The sequence below is a fragment of the Geotrypetes seraphini genome, chromosome 1, assembly GCF_902459505.1.
Source record: "Geotrypetes seraphini chromosome 1, aGeoSer1.1, whole genome shotgun sequence".
In the NCBI taxonomy this organism is placed as follows: Eukaryota; Metazoa; Chordata; class Amphibia; order Gymnophiona; family Dermophiidae; genus Geotrypetes; species Geotrypetes seraphini.
In genome coordinates, this window is record NC_047084.1 from 465743379 (window position 1) to 465760911 (window position 17533).

General features: G+C 42.5%; 1 protein-coding gene and 1 long non-coding RNA gene across 2 annotated transcripts in view; one reads left to right on the forward strand and one right to left on the reverse strand.

Moving 5' to 3' along the window:
• Positions 1 to 216: 216 nt before the first annotated feature.
• LOC117350043 lies at positions 217 to 17207 on the reverse strand. Its single transcript, XR_004537227.1, has 3 exons — positions 17040 to 17207; positions 11509 to 11619; positions 217 to 413 (listed from the first exon to the last, which is right to left on the reverse strand). It is a non-coding gene; the product is annotated as an uncharacterized LOC117350043 (long non-coding RNA).
• Positions 3292 to 17533, forward strand: part of CXXC1 (CXXC finger protein 1) — an 80662-nt gene continuing 66420 nt past the window's right edge. Inside the window, exon 1 of the mRNA XM_033923896.1 lies at positions 3292 to 3477. Coding sequence (XP_033779787.1) covers positions 3457 to 3477 — 21 coding nt within the window. The 5' untranslated portion in view covers positions 3292 to 3456. The remainder of the gene's footprint in view (positions 3478 to 17533) is intronic.

Here is a 17533-nt window from a genome sequence, read left to right on the forward strand (position 1 = left end):
TGAGACTGTGGAAACTCAATGTCCTAGGATCTTCTTTCCAACAGAAAGTTATAATGAAAGTCTACCCTGATGATCTCTTTATTCAAGCGGATAATCTCCTTCCATTGATTTCCTGTAACATTAATTTCTCAGTCAAAAATTCAAACTCATGAGGCAGGCCCCTTTGGGCTAAAACACCATCGTGTCGAGTCTAATTAAACAAAAAAAGCGACCAAGTACCAATAAATCACCTTCATTGTCATTTCTTGCTTTCCAAGTTCTGGGAAGACGATATCTCCTGTTTCTCCGTGACAGGTTCAGTTAAACTCCACATAGAAATTGGGCACATGCTCAAATTTCCATGCTCAGTGTTTAGTGCCATTTATAGACTTAGGACATAAATAATCATGCTTGTTTTCTTGCTGTGATCCCATCTAGGAACAAAATAAAACATGATTAGTAACAAAGACTGACATTACATTGTACAGTAGATCCTTAGTTGGAAATGCTCTGATTAAGATCTGTTACAATAAAGCAGAGCAGGATTGACATTTTCATGCAATATCTCAATGCTAGGATAATCAGGGAATATCCTTCAGCAGTTGCTGTATGGAATGTTTTGTAACTTGGGAGCTAAATATTTCTGGAAAAAGCAAATGATATGGTCATATAGCAAAACAGTACACCTGTTTAACTGGTAGAATGTATCAGGTATCAAAAAGGTATAATGGTTAAACCCAGATAAGAAACGATTTAGACTAAAGTCAGTCCCTATGTTATGATCAAAGAGAGAGAGTAGCAAGGTCACAATGACATGTAATGTTAAGACGAAATGAATCTAGAGTGCAATGCTTCTATGAAAACATCTTTGACACTATACAGTATAAGTTGAAATTGTTCTGTCAAAGCTTAATACAACTTATTCTCTCACCAAAATACAACTTATTCTCTCACCAAAATTCTCTCAGACAAATTTGTATACATATAGGTGCCGGTAGGCGCCAAGATCAGTAAAAAAACCACTGTTTAAACAATGTTTTAATTGTTTCAAGGTGCCTAAAAAATTGGCAGCAGAATCGCACCTCTGTAGGTGCCAGAAATGAAGGCCTGAAAAACCCTGGCCTTCATTTCCAGCGCCTACCTTTGCCGGAGACGTGATTCTGTACACGACGCTGTTGCCTAATTGATATGTAATCGGTGGCCATTACTAAGGTGGCGGATGACAATGGTGTTGGTTACAGAATGCGAGCCATTCTGTTCAATTAATAAGCCTTGAACATATTCAATTCACTAACATAGTAACATAGTAAATGACGGCAGGTAAAGACATGAACTGTCCATCCAGTCTGCCCATAAGTTATACCCATTAAAAAATACATGATTAGATTAACTTGTCTCTTCTTTGATATTTCTGGGCCGTAGACTGTAAAGTCTGGTATTGTCCTAGGTTCCAAATGCTGAAGTTGCCGTCCAAGCTCACTCCAGCCTATCCAACCAGATATCTACTGTAAAGTCTGGCCAGTAACATCCTCATGTTCCATATTAGTGGAGTTCACATTGATGCCCAGCCCAGCCCACACTGAAACACCATATATGGGACACAGCCCGTGCAGGGGGTCTGTCCAATATTGGTCTTAGTTCTTTACTTTACATCCTTCGTTTTCGAATTAGAGATCCTCTATTTTTATCCCACTCTTTTTTTAATTCCATCACTGTTTTCCTCTCCCCCCACTTCCCTCGGGAGGGCATTCCAGGCATCTATCACCCTCTCCGTGAAGAAATATTTCCTAATATTGCTCCTAAGTCTTCCTCCATGTAAACTCAAATTATGCCCTCTAGTTTTACCATTGTTTCTTCTCTGGAAAAGATTTGGTTCTATATTAATACCTTTCAAGTATTTAAACGTTTGTATTATATCTCCCTTGTCCCTCCTCTCCTATACATATTTAGGTCTTCCAGTCTCTTCTCATGCTTCTTTTTGTTCAAACACCAAATATTTTAACATGGCTATAAACCTATTGTACTGATGATTTCATATATATATATTCTACCTTGAAAGACTAGCTACACTTTAGATATTCTAGAATAGAATAATGGTGGGTTTTCCCTTGGGACAAATAACGAATTAGGAAACACTAGCCTTCTGAGTGGTTTACGAACGTGAAAAGTGCCTTTACAAAACTTATCATTAGGGGACTGCAGGCACTCAAAAACAGAAAATGAGAAAGACAAAGGGACCCTATTACTAAAGCTGCAGTAAAAGTGGCCATAGTGTGCCCCTTATGTGACTCTTTCCCGTGTGCTAAGGCCATTTTTACTGATTTTCCCATTTTCTGAATTAATAGCCCTGCACTAATTTTGCCATTTGTGCACAGTCATTAAAAGAAAAAAAAAAAAATTACCACATGAGCAGTGGTATAGCGAGGGTGGGAGAAGCCTGGGGAGGTGGTACCCCCACACCCTCCACACACTCCCCCGCACCCTCCTCTATGCCTCCCGCTCCTTCCACGCCACATTTGCACCCTCCCTTCCCACCCCTTACCTCTTTAAAACCTTCACCAGCACAAACAGCATCTCCAGCCTAGCCTACTACTCGCATTGGCTCTCCCTCCGACATCACTTCCTGGCACTATGACCCGGAAATGATTTTAGAGGGAACCAGGCCAGTGCGAGCAGCAGGCTAGAGTAATTGCTCGTGCTGGCAAAGATTTTAAAGAGGTACAGGGAATAGGGAAAGGAGGGCACGATCGTGGCATGGGGGGGGGGACAGAAAAGTACAGTCCACCCCCCTTACTACACCACTGCACACAAGCCCCTATGGCCACCTATTTAGTAGATGGTAAGGGCCCCTGCGCTAACCCCATACTAATCAATTAGTGTGCTGCAATGCTATCACACCCACTCTCTACCCCCATTCTCTAGCTTAACCCTTTTTGAAATTTGTCTTTTATTTTACATCACAAGAGGCTTACCCTCCTTCAGAGGAGAATGCTGATTTTAATAGACAACAAAGGGCAGTGGTCTCCAACATGCAGCTCATGAGCTACATGCAGCCTTGGCAGTCCTCCATTATGACCCTTCAAACATCGTGTTCCCCCCCCCCTGCAGTTGGCATTCTCCCACTCTCACCTGTGTCTACCTGCCCACCTTAGCCCTCTAAAGGTGCTGCATGCCACCTCTCCCATCATCCATAGCCTCCCTCCGCAAAGTCCTCCTCTGACAGAACTTCCTGTTTCCGGATGGGATACTACAGAGAGGAGCCCCAAGCAACAAGAGAACCAGCATGCCTTCAACAAGGTAGCACTTGAGACAGGTTTGGAGGACTGAGGCACATTTAACCCTTCAACCCACTTGCAAAGCAACTTGCAATTTTTCCAGTCTTCTTCGTTTATTTATTTAATTTGTTTTCTATCCTGGGCTCCCCAAAGAGCTCAGAGTTTCCTGCTATGCTTAATATTGATTTGATCGTGCTTATGAATGGAGAGGAGAAGGCAAGAGGTGAAAACTAGATAAATTTAAGAAGGAGGAAAAAGATAAAAATTATTTTCTTTTTTTCTCAGTGCTTTCTTATGTCTACTTTGTGGCCTTCAGAGCTTTCTTCTCATGACTACTTTGCGGCTCTTTACATGGAAAAAGTTAGAGACCCCTGTATAGAGTATAAGCAAAGATGGAACATATAAATAGATAAGACAGAGTAACACGAGTTAGAAAATAAGGGGCCCATTTAAAGAAAGTTATGATAGTGTTTTGTGTGTGATATGGGATGTGTAAAACAGCGATGTCGATAAAGCACAACGATCTGTGAGGATTTCATCAAGCGAAGTTAAGTTCAGCATTGCTTTCTTGTTCTTTTTTGTTGTTATTTTCCCTATGCATAGTGGTGGTGGGGTACCCACTTTGAAAATTGTATTTTTTCTTTGTGGAGGGTTTTCTTGCCCATGATACATAAGTTGAACGGCTAGAAACCCACTGAATTGAAAGCAGTTTAATGCAGCTGAGGCTTTTTCTCCATTATTACTAAATGTGCTTCGATGGGCATTTACACCACTTGGCTAATAACATTGCTTTTGCATATATTATTTGAATATTGTTATTATATAATTTTTCTTATGTGTATATCCTTTTGCATTGGATGTATATTAATTACTGCAGGTTGTCTGTCAGGTCTCTGTGGGATGATTCAGAGGGGATGCTACACTTAAATTGTTACCTGTGACCCATCAGCAGTATGATGTTGGCAAGATTTATGAAACATAGTCATGGCGCCGTCAGTTATAATGGATCCTACTGAATAATAGCTCTCACAGGAGACATTTTAACAGCTCTTACCCCTGTCCCAGGAGGTTAGCCCAATACTTGCAAGTTATTAGGAAGATAAGGTGCCAAAGCCAGAGAAAAAGAGATGCAGGAAATAAAAAAACATTCCAAGAGACAGAAATTATTATTATTATTACCTAAAGTGGTAGAAAATCACAGGCCGTGGGCTGTTTTATGCCCAAATATTCAATGCCGGCACCTATCTACATCCCAGTGCTCAATATCCAAGTTCTGTCCGCTTCATCTAAGGGTGTATCAGTGAGAATCTGCTCACTACCTAGGTCCTTCCATACCACAAAAACATCCCCTCCTGAACCCCCCTCCCTCCCACATACACACATGGGTCTTTTTGCTGTCCTAACTTTATCCAGGTAGTTACCAGGTAAGTGAATTTAAAATTAATACTTACCCTCCTCCCTACCTTTTACAAAAGTGTAGTGTAGTTTTTAGCGTCGGCTGCGGAGGTAACAGTTCCTACTTTCAGAAGAATTCTATGAACGTCGGAGCTGTTTCCCCCGTGACCGGTGCTAAAAACCATGCTACATTTTTGTAAAAAAAGGAGGGGGATAATTGATAAACTCTTAGCTCTGCCCCTGATACACCAGATTTTTAGCAGCACTATTTGGTTATTTTGCACTGAATATCTGGTGCCATTCAAGCGGCGGGAGATAACCGGGTGGGAGCCACTTGATATCATCCCAGGTATTTTATAATAATGTTCACACCTCATGCAATTTTGAGCCTCATAATGGCTCCTTTTTTTTTTCTTTTTTTTTTTAACTCATTTCTTGGCTTTCCACTCTTGACCTTTTTCCTTACTTTACTCATGCTATGGATCACCCTTTCTTGTTGACTTCTTAGCTTATATCGTTAATTGTTTGGGCAGAATTTCATTGTGACTTCACTTCCCCAACTTTTTTGTTTTTATTGTAACCTTCCCTTTCTTTATCCTCCTTGCACCCATTTTTGGTTGTATGTTGGTTGTATTTTTGTTTTTGGCCCTTGTTATGTCTTTTTAATTTTTGTTTTTAATATATTATTATTGTAAACCGCTTAGACTAACTGTGGTTGTATTTGCGGTATATCAAATAAATTTAAACTTGAAACTTAAAATGAAAAGTTATACAGTTTGTTTCTTTAGTGTCTTCCTTTTAATAATTAAGTTATTATAATAATTAAATTAATAATTAAGTTATTTTCAAAGCCTCTAAGGCAGGGCTGCCCAAGTCCGGTCCTCGAGATCTACTGGCAGGCCAGGTTTTCAGTATATCCACAATGAATATGCATGAGAGAGATTTGCATACCAAGAAGGCAGTGCAGACAAATCTTTCTCATGCTTATTCATTGTGAATATCCTGAAAACCTGGCCTGCCAGTAGATCTCGAGGACTGGACTTGGGCAGCCCTGCTCTAAGGCAATTCTATAAATGCCTCAGGTGGCATTTTTTGAGATGACAGAATAGGCCATCAAGTTTGGCCAATTTGATGGCGGCACCAGGTTTTAAAGTTTGGCGGGGACCATGGTGCCACAGCACAGGAGAAAGGAGTTCCAGAGACCAAATGCTTTTTGCTTCCTCTCACACTGCTGCTGCCTCTAGCCCAGGGGTGGGCAACTCCAGTCCTCGAGGGCTGGAATCTAGTCAGGTTTTCAGTTGAAAGCAGTGCATGCAAATAGATCTCATGCATATTCATTGGAGAAATCCTGAAAACCCGACTAGATTCTGGCTCTCAAGGATCAGAGTTGCCCACCCATGTCTAGCCTGAATTCAACAATAGATTCTGATCTGCTGCTGCTGCTGCCTCCTCCAGAATTTAGAATTGTTGCAGTCTGCGGCTCAGAGCTATACAATCAATACCACTGCCCGAGGGCTGGAATCTAATCGGGTTTTCAGTTGAAAACAGTGCATGCAAATAGATCTCATGCATATTCATTGGAGAAATCCTGAAAACCCGACTAGATTCTGGCTCTCAAGGATCAGAGTTGCCCACCCATGTCTAGCCTGAATTCAACAATAGATTCTGATCTGCTGCTGCCTCCTCCAGAATTTAGAATTGTTGCAGTCTGCGGCTCAGAGCTATACAATCAATACCACTGCCCGAGGGCTGGAATCTAATCAGGTTTTCAGTTGAAAGCAGTGCATGCAAATAGATCTCATGCATATTCATTGGAGAAATCCTGAAAACCCGACTGGATTCTGGACCTCAAGAATCAGAGTTGCCCACCCAAGTCTAGCCTGAATTCAACAATAGATTCTGATCTGCTGCTGCTGCTGCTGCCTCCTCCAGAATTTAGAATTGTTGCAGTCTGCGGTTCAGAGCTATACAATCAATACCACTGCACCCCGCCCCCCAATCTCCCACTTCATTGACTGGATATGAGGGCAGAGGTAGCAATCAGCTTTAACTGATTGATGCCATGGTCCTCCCTCACCTGCCATAGCAGCACCTCTGCTTTCTTCTCTGAATCCTTCCTTACAATCATGATTGGCCTAGGTAGCAATGATATAGCAAGATGGCTGATTTAGGCTGGACCTGAGCCTACAGTATGTGGCCCAAAATTCATCCCCCTCCCCTGCCATGTTCTTAGTCCCAACAGCCCCAAAACTAAAACTAGAAATATCTTAGCTGGTGGGGATCCCCAAACTCTGCCTTACAAAGACCTCCTTCCTGCCGGAGCACTTGCAACCTGTGGCAGTATCTCTGAGCTGTGGATTTTTGTGCAATCACTGAGGATGCACCAATTTTGGGTGGATTTAAGCCGAAAGTGGGTGAGCTCTGGCTCAACCACAATTACACCACTACTAGGGAGCAACTTGAATACATAACTGCACTGCAGTCTTTAATTGTTCTCCCTACTACCTTGTTTCCAGCAGTTCTTCAGGCTCCCTGCTCTTTCTGGTGAGTGCTTCATATTTTAAAGTTTTATTCTATAAAGTAGTGTGTTCATGAGTGTGTGTGCTTAATGCCCCTCATCCTCTGCCCTGCTCTCCAACTTTCACCCCTTCAGTCCCATTCCCCTCTCTCTGTTCTGTACCTGCAACCTGCATTTTTTTGTTTTCACATGTTGAAATGTTAAAAAGATGATGGTAAAAGCTAGAAAGATGCTTGGGTGAATAGGGAGAGGTATGGCTAATAGGAAAAAGGAGGTATTGATGCCCCTGTATAAGACTCTGGTGAGACCTCATTTAGAATATCTGCCTTTATCTGTCATCATGTTTCTATGATGAGAAGAGGTGGGGGACAGAGAGAGGGGAGTGAATGATGAGAAACAGGAGGAGAGCAGGGCAGTGGAAAGGGTGGAAGACAGTAGGGAGTCCAGTGTGAAGGAGTGGAAAGCAGAAAGTGGTAGCGACTAGGAAGGAGGCAAGAAAAAGCAGGAATATAAGAACATAATTACTATACTGGGACAGACCGAAGACCCATCAAGCCCAATATCCTGTTTCCAACAGTGGCCAACCCAGGTCCCAAGTACCTAGCTAGATCCCAAGTACCAAAACAGATTCTATGCTGCTTATCCTAGGAATAAGCAGTGGATTTCCCCAAGCCATCTCAATAATGGCCTATGGACTTCTCTTTTAGGAAATTATGCAAACCTTTTTTAAACCCTGCTAAGCTAACTGATTTCACCACATTCTCTGACAACGAATTCCAGAGTTTAATTACACTTTGTATGAAGAAATATTTTCTCCGGTTTGTTTTAAGTCTACTACTTAGTAGCTTCATCGCATGTCCCCTAGTCCTAGTATTTTGGGAAAAAGTGAACAAGCGATTCACATCTAACCTTTCCACTCCACGCATTATTTTATAGACCTCTATCATATCACCTCTGAGCCGTTTCTTCTCCAAGCTGAAGAGCTCTAGCCACTATAGCCCCTCCTCATAGGGAAGTCGACCCATCCCTTTTATCATTTTTGTCACCTTCCTCTGTACCTTTTCTAATTCCTCTATATCTTTTTTGAGATAAGGCAACCAGAACTACACACAGTATTTGAGGTGCAGCCGTACTACAGTGCAAAACAAGGGCATTATAATATTTTAATCTTTGTTTTCCATTCCTTTCCTGATAATTCCTAACATTCTATATGCTTTCTTAGCAGCTGATGCGCATTGAGCTGAAGGTTTCAACGTATCCTCAACAATGACACCTAGATTTTTTTCCTGGGCAGCGACTCCTAACACAGAACCCAGCATCACATAGCTATAGTTTTGGTTCCTCTTTCCCACATGCAGTACTTTACACTTGTTCACATTAAATGTCATCTGTCATTTTGGCGCCCAGTCTTCCAGTCTCACAAAGTCCTCTTGCGATTTAATAACTTTAAACAACTTTGTGTCATCAGCAAATTTAATTATCTCACTAGTTATTCCCATCTCTAGATCATCGATAAATAGGTAAAAAATCAGCAATCCCAGCATAGACCCCTGGGGAACCCCACTATTTACTCTTCTCCATTGAGAATACTGACCATTTAAACCCACTCTTTTTTTTCTGTCTTTCAACCAGTTCTTAATCCATAATAGGACATTAGGTCCTATCTCATGATTTTCTAATTTCCTCAGAAGTCTTTCATGAGGTGCTTTGTCAAATGCCTTTTGAAAATACAAATACACAATATCAACCAGTTCGCCTTTGTCCACATGTTCATTCAACCCTTCAAAGAAATGCAGTAGATTGGTGAGGCATGATTTCCCTTGACTAAAACCATGTTGGCTGTCTCTAATTAATCCATGCTTACATATATGTTCTGCCATTTTGTTCTTTATAATAGTTTCTACCATTTTGCCCAGCACCGACGTCAGACTTACCAGTCTATAATTTCCCGGATCACCTCCGGAACCCTGATGGATGTAGATTCTGGTGAGATCTCATTTAGAATATTGTGTACAGTTCTAGAGACCAAACCTTCAAAAAGATATGAACAGGACTGAGTCAGTCCAAAGGAAGTGTACTAAAATAGTCGGTGGTCTACATCATATCTCAATATATATACTTTGGAAGAAAGGCAGGAGATGGGGAGATATGATAGAGACGGTTAAATACCTATATGGCATGAGATCAGTCTCTTTCAATTGAAAGGAAACTCCAGAGAGGGCATGGGATGAAGTTAAGAGGATGATAGGCTCAGGAGTAATCTAAAGAAATACTTTTTTACAGAAAGGCTGGTACATGTGTGGAATAGTCTCCTGATACAGGTGGTGGAGACAAAGACCATGTCTGAATTCAAGAAAGCGTGGGACAGGCACTTTGGATCTCTTAAGGAGAAGAGGAGATAGTGGATGCTGTGGATGAACAGACTGAATGGGCCATTTGGCCTTTATCTGCCGTCATGTTTCTATGCTTCTAGTGGCATAAGCCCAGGCCCACTTAGCAGTGGCACAGCAGCAATGTGGCTGGTGGGGATCCTGAAGCCCTACCAGCTGAAGACTCCCTGCATCTCTCCCTTCAGGAGATTGGGGGATCACCTAACTTCACTCCCCTGACACCTATAAATCTTTTAATGAGCAGCAGCACGTTTCCCTTTGCTTGTGCCAGCCTGAGCTTTCCTTCTGATGCAACTTCCTGTTCGTGGGACCAGGAAATTGTGTCAGAGGAAATGTTTGGAGCTGGCACAAGCAAAAGAAATTAGTTGCTCCTTATTGCTGGTCAAAACCTAAAGAATTTAAAGGTATTGGGGGAATTGTGGAGTGGAATTAATGAACCCCCAAATCACTTGGGGGGAGAATGAGATGCTAGGTGGGGGGTGGCGGCAGGGTCATCATGCCTATCCACTTTGGGTTCAGGCCCACTCTTAATTGGTGTCTGCTATGGCTGTGCCCTTGGGGTGAAGTCTGCAAGTTGCTTTGAAATACTTCTGGCCTTTTTTAAATCACTCTGATGGTTTTAATATGATTAAGGGATCTTCTTTGCCCCTGATGCTACTCTTTGCTGTGGCGAAATGAGGTCCACATCAGGCATTGTTATTGCATGAGATCTCTTGTGCTGGATCAACATTTTACTTCTTCCAGGTCCTTTAAACTGTTTCCCCATCCACTTTTCAGCATTCAGTTTTACAGCTCTTAACCAACCAATCATCTAAGCTCCAGACTTCACTATCACAGCTGTTTCTTAGACCCCCAGCTATCCCCCACATAATCCCCAAGTCTCCACTCTTCCATCCTAACCAATCCACGACACCTCACTCATAATCATAATTTGCCCTCCTCTCCCTTCTCCCTTCTCCCAATCCACAGCCCCCTCCCCCAGCATCAGTCTCCTCCCAATCCTCTAGCATTAGACCCAACCCCCTCCCCCTACATCAGCCTTATCCCTTTTTTTCAAGCCTTCATCCCAGCATTGGCTCAGTAGCAGGGGCATCTTCCTTCAATTCCATAGTCATCCAGTGCTGGATTTACCTATAACAGGGGTAGGGAACTCCGGTCCTCGAAAGCTGTATGCCAGTCGGGTTTTCAGGATTTCCCTAATGAATATGCATGAGATCTATTTGTATGCACTGCTTTCAATGCATATTCATTGGGGAAATCCTGAAAATCCGACTGGAATACGGCTCTCGAGGACCGGAGTTCCCTACCTATAAGCTAAATAAGCTACAGCTTAGGGCAGGGCTGCCCAAGTCCGGTCCTCGAGATCTACTGGCGGGCCAGGTTTTCAGGATATCCACAATGAATATGCATGAGAGAGATTTGCATACCAAGAAGGCAGTGCAGGCAAATCTCTCTCATGCATATTCATTGTGGATATCCTGAAAACCTGTCCTGCCAGTAGATCTTGAGGACCGGACTTGGGCAGCCCTGGTTTAGGGCAGGGGTGTCAAAGTCCCTCCTCGAGGGCCGCAATCCAATCGGGTTTTCAGGATTTCCCCAGTGAATATGCATGAGATCTTTTTGCATGCACTGCTTTCATTGTAAACATTGTACATTTTTATCTTGTAACTGTTGACCTTAAATCTTGTAAACGCGCAACAAAAAGGGGGGCACCCGATCTATCTCTACTAACTAACAAAGGAGCTCAGAACTGTTGGAGGTATAGAAATCACAAACAGGAGCAAGCCCTTAATTGTGTTTCATTCATGTCTATCATTGCTCCTTCTATCTAGAGTTAGTTAGAAGATTATCTTATAGTGTTTAAAATGTGTACTTAATCAATTCAAAAGTCCATTTAACGGTGCTATAAATACTTATTTTGTATCACTTTAGTTTGAAAAAATTGAAATACTTATAGTATTTAAAGTCGTCTCCTTGCGGTGGGTTCTGATGCGTTTCGCCAGAACGGCTTCTTCAGAGAACCCACTCGAGCTGGATAAAGAGCAGGAAAAATAACTTCACCCTAACAGAGAAAGAGAAAAAAGCCATTTTAGAAAAGTTTAACAACATCATGTAGCACAAACTCGGGGCACTGCTGTTGGATACCTTGTATCGCGCTCTTGATCCTCTAACTTCCGGTTTGAATAACATCACCCTCAGCTGTTTCCCCAGAATATATTTTCAACAGAGCTGTCACTCATTTGTGGAGGAACGCCCACCACTCCACCTCCCGGTTTAGCCCAATGGGGACTACCGTTTGCCAGTGATAAATCCGTTTGCTCTTTCTTCTACAGGTAACTTGCCATATTGCCACCTCTTTTTAAGCACGGGGCTTCTAAAACCACAAACTTTAAATCCTCCAAAGAGTGTGATTGTGCATGCCAATGCTGCGAGAGGGGAGCCCCCATATCTCCCCTCCAAATCCTGCTGAGATGCTCAATAACCCACACCCTGATTGATCTAGTGGTGTAACCAGTGTAAAACATCTGTCATGGGCATGTGATCATGTATATAACCCCCTCAGTGCTGCAGTTAGTGTGATATTTCAGCATATGAATTTTATGCAGGCGAGGATGTATAATCTCTTGAGTCTCAGTGGCATGCAAACACACACTGCAGTTGTCACACCGATAATGTCCCTTAGATGTAGTTTGTAGACTTACAGCAGTACTCAGAAACTGAGAAGAAGTTACGCGTTCTCGTAAATTGCATCCCCTGGAATATTCAAATGTGGGAAATTGAGCAAAACTTGCGTGATATTGTAAAATATGACAATGGGATTTAATAATTCTTTTGATTTCAAAGGCATTGTAGGAATATGGGAGAGTGCATTCCATTTTGGGCTCTTCCTGAACAGTTGAACTCTGTAATAGAAACATAGAAATAGACGGCAGATAAGGGCCACGGCCCATCAAGTCTGCCCACTCCAATGACTCTCCCTATCTATCTTTGCGGATAGATCCCACATGTTTGTCCTATTTGGCCTTAAAATCTGGCACGCTTCTGGCCTCAATAACCTTAAGTGGAAGACTATTCCAGCGATCAACCACCCTTTCGGTGAAGAAGAACTTCCTAGTGTCCCCGTGCAGTTTCCCGCCCCTGATTTTCCACTGATGCCCCCTTGTTGCCGAGGGACCCTTGAAAAAGAAGATATCTTCTTCCACCTCGATGTGACCTGTGAGGTACTTGAATGTCTCGATCATATCTCCCCTCTCTCTACGTTCCTCGAGTGAGTAGAGCTGCAACTTCCCTAACCGCTCCTCGTAAGGGAGCTCCTTGAGTCCCGAGACCATCCTGGTGGCCATTCTCTGGACCGATTCCAGTCTCAGCACATCCCTGCGGTAATGTGGCTTCCAAAATTGCACACAGTACTCCAGGTGCGGTCTCACCATGGATCTATACAGTGGCATAATGACTTCAGGTTTACGGCTGACAAAACTCTTGCGTATGCAACCTATGATTTGCCTTGCTTTGGATGAAGCTTGCTCAACTTGATTTGCAGACTTCATGTCTTCCCTGACAATCACCCCTAAGTCTCTTTCTGCTTCAGTTTTCATCAAGATCTCGCCATTTAGGGTGTAAAAAGCATAAAAAGCCCTCATAAGCTTTTCTTATAACCGACCCAGGGTATCCCCTTTCCACGAATCTCTGCCACATGGCTTGGGCTTTGTGTTTATATTTCTCAGTTGTACTACACAACCGCCGTAGCCTTAAGAACTGTCCTACTGGCAAATTGATATGCAGATGTCTGGGATGGTAACTGTTGAAATTTAAAAGATTATTTCTAGGCCGCAGCACAGACTAACAGAGAGCGTCTCTCCGACCGCATCAGTGTTCTTACCCTTTTTTTCCTGTCTTGTTGGCTTCCTGGCCTGATTTCCTGCTCCGATGCCGAAGAGAAGAGGCAGGAACGCAGCTAATGCCTTGCCGCGCTTGGATCTGCCCTCTCTCGGTAGAATTGACACACTCTTGCGGCGGATGCAGGGAACAGCGTCTTTGATGTCGGAGGGCAGCCCGCAGGGAGCACCTGGACAGAGCGAGGCTGGGTTTGTCTCTCCAGGGCTTGATACTATACTTAGCCCCGACACAAGAGCCCCACCTCCGCGTCCTCGATTAACCAGCTCCCCAGGGGTAGAGGAAACCCCGGAGAAGGGGGAGGTCCTCCACCCAGAGGCAGACAACTTCAATCTGGAGAGCGTGGTAGCAGTACTCCCTGGCCAGGGAGTAACTGTAGAAGAAATCGAGGTAGGACAAGCAACCGGAGTTGGATTCCAGTCTGAATTAAGCCAGGACAGCATTCCTTTGGACGGTGAGCATTTTTTCACTCAGCAAAGATTTCCTAATTTGGAGAAACCCGCACAAGTGACTCTAGATTCTCTATGGGATTTGATAGCAAATTTTACACAAACCATAAGTCCCAATTTCCAATATATAGAAGGGAAATTAATTCAACATACTAAAGAGCTGAAAAATTTAACAACGGATTTGGCTGTCTCAAAGACCACGATTCACAAGCATGACCAAGAATTGTTAACTTTTAAACATGCACAAGAGTCTCTAATTAAAGATAACATTAATCTTAGGAGGAAAGTGGAAATACTCGAAAATAATTCCAGGAATAATAACTTGAGATTTATTAATTTTCCTAGAGTAACCACTGTTACTCCTAGGGAAATGTTAAGGAGATATTTGACTGAAATTTTGCAAGTTTCAGAGGAAACTTTGCCTCCATTTACCTTAGTCTATTATGTACCAAATAAAGAAGGGACTCAACTTCAACCTAATATATCGGAATCAAGACCACTGAATGTTTCTGAAATTTTAGAAACATCAGATAGTGAGTCAGCACTCAGCAGTACCTTCTACAATGGTAGTGACTTTAGCTCTTGCAATGGATAAAGTATGGTTATTGAGACTTTTCTTCAAAAACAAACAGAAAGAGTTTCTTGGATGTAGAGTACAAGTTTTTCCTGATTTTTCAAGAGATATTCAAAAGTGTCGTAGAGAATTTCTACTTTTGAAATCTGGAGTCACTTCTTTGGGAGCGACGTTTTACTTGAAATATCCTTGCAAGTGTATTATTTGTTACCGTTCAGTCAAATATGTTTTTTTTGAACCCTATCAGTTAACTGCTTTTCTGGCCTCACATCGACTGGATAAAGAAAAAACATCTATAGCTCTATAATTTATTTAACTGCTCCTTAATCTCAGTTTTCTCTGTAAGAGTTTAACCTTTATAATTTTCTTTTTTATTCTCGCTTATGTAATCTTGGATCCCTTTTTGTGGACTTGAGTTGGGATAGTTGAGAGAATTTTCTTAAGTTTTTGTGATTTAATTTCAGATACAATTGTATTTCACTAACCAACTTTCTCTAGAGAAGTGTTTACTTTGTATTTTATATTGAGTGGATGTAGTATTCCAGAGTGGTGTATTTGTGGTGTTTATATTGTTTCTGTTTTCATTATAAATTTCTAATAAAAATTGAATAATCGTAAAAAAAAAGATTATTTCTGTCAATTTGCGATATATAGTGGTTTGAAAACAGCCCTGGTTTAAATGTATCCAAATGTCTAAAAATGCAATCTCAGTAGATGAAATTGTGGCAGTGAACTGTATGTTCATATCACAGGCATTAAGCCACTGTAAAAAAATTATTGAACTGCTGCTCCGTACTGGTCCAAATGACAAACACGTCATCAATGGAATGTTTCCATGCTAACATGTCCTGATAAAACCCAGAAGGGTATACATACTGGTCTTCAAAATCACTAACATAAAGACATGCCACGAAGGGGGGGGGGGTATGGTCTTTTGAGCAGTCCACCCTTGAAATTTTTTGGCTTGTACCAGAGGCAATGGAGAATGAAAATGATTTACCCAACTTCTTTGATTCTCACTGCTGCAGAGCTGCCAAGTTACCCAGCTTCAGGAGGGACTTTTTGGTCAGTCCTGTTTTTAAACTTAGACTCCAGTTCAGTGTTCTGTTTGTAGTCCCTGATATCTTCAATTGAAATCAGTGCTTCAGGTTCCATAATGTATCAGGATAGGGTTGCAAAAATCCAGCACTGAGTTTCCCTTTTCAACTGGGTAACCTGGCTGCTCTCCAGCTTTACCCATTAAGCTTCTCCAAAGTGTGTGTTTGCATAGTTCCCATGCTCACTCACAAATTAGTACTGCTATACCCACATCTAGGCTCTGCACTTTCCCCTGCTACTTCAGGAGAGGAGAAATAATGGTGGGGGAAGGGTAGGATTACCATATTTGGGGCAGCAAAACCCCAGACATATTGTCCTGCCCTGTTCCAGCTCTGGTCTTGCCCCATTCTGCCCCAGAAAGCCCCACCCCCATAAAGCCTCCTCTCTTCTTCCCCAACGAGTTCCGGCCGTGTTTGGAGGGCCTGGAGGATGTACGTCACATTATCCGTGCATGCTCAGAGGCCCTCCAGATGTGGCCGAAGCTTGTCAGGGCTTTTCAAAACCTGGGCAAACTGTGGGGTTTTGGAAAGTCTGTCCGGGCACCTGGACAGTTCTCTAAAAAGAAGACCTGTCTGGGTTTTCCCAGATGTCTGGCTACCCTAGGGAAGGGGATCCCTGTTAGGAAGGTCCACAAATATATGTTTGCCTAGGGCCCAAATAGTGTTAATCCAGCCCCAATGGTGGTGCTGACAGCATAGTAGTTCACCCAGCCTTGCTGTACTTTACTACAGGTAGAACTCAGGAGGCAGCTCTGTACTAGTGGACTTTAGTGCTGGTAGCGCAAGAACTCCAGTCTGGCTTTGCAGTATGAGACTGCAGTCTTGATAAGGCAAGGAAGGAGGCTGCAGGATTATGGTGGCAGTACAATAGGTTAGACCCAGCCCATACCTGCAACAAGAGAACCACCAGGAAGGGAGGTTCAGTCCACCACAGCAAAGATGAACACTATTAGATTAATAGTGCAAAAATCAGCAATGATTTGAACCATGGTGGGTGGTGGTGATTGTGTGTAGTCTATTATTTTATATGGCTGTGAAGGAGAAGGGAAGAATGAAAGACTAAAAAAAAAGAGCTCAGTGTAATAAGGTGCTGGAACAAGAGGTGGCCCATAGATATGACTAAGGTGATCGAGCACTGGGAAGAAAGAGAACAATAGAGTACAATATGGGTGACAAGATGAGAGAACAATTGAATTTGAGCAGAGAGCAATGGGGTGGTTAAGGAACTGAATATTTTTAGTAGATTAAAAGTTTTATGGTGTATAATTGCCCATAGAGGTTCTACCTAGGTGTCCTATTTATGCAAACCAAAATCTAGTACCCTTACTTTTGGGTGTTTCATGGGAAAACACCTGAGAAGTTTGTTTTGTTTTGAGAGGCTTTGCTGAGGATTAGTTTGGTAGGGATGCAGGAAAGAAGAGTTGAGAAATAGTAATGTTTGGCACTGGTGCACTATTTTATCTCTCACCTCAAGCAGTAGATTGCCTTGACCACTTCTGCCTCACATATAAGTAAATCAAATTCAGTGACTGTTGATACTCAGCTTTAACAAATCATGTTAAAGCAAATGGAAACAGTCCAAAATGTCAGCCAACTTAACCAGTAATTCAGACTAATCAGCAAACCAGCAGCTTGCAAAGATGATCAGACAGGTAGGCAATGAGGACAAATTGAGACATCCGGGTTTTACTTCTATTGCTTTCAATGGAAGTAAAACCCGTTTGTCAACCCGCCCTCCTTTTTCTGGAGCTATAGGTAACCCTCCAGATCAGACATGGGCAACTCCGGTCCTTGAGGGCCGGAATCCAATCGGGTTTTCAGGATTTCCACAATGAATATGCATGAGATCTATTTGCATAAACATTGGGGAAATCCTGAAAACCTGATTGGATTCCGGCCCTTGAGGACTGGAGTTGCCCATGTCTGCTCCATATAGTGAGTTGTGGCAACGCATGGTGTTTG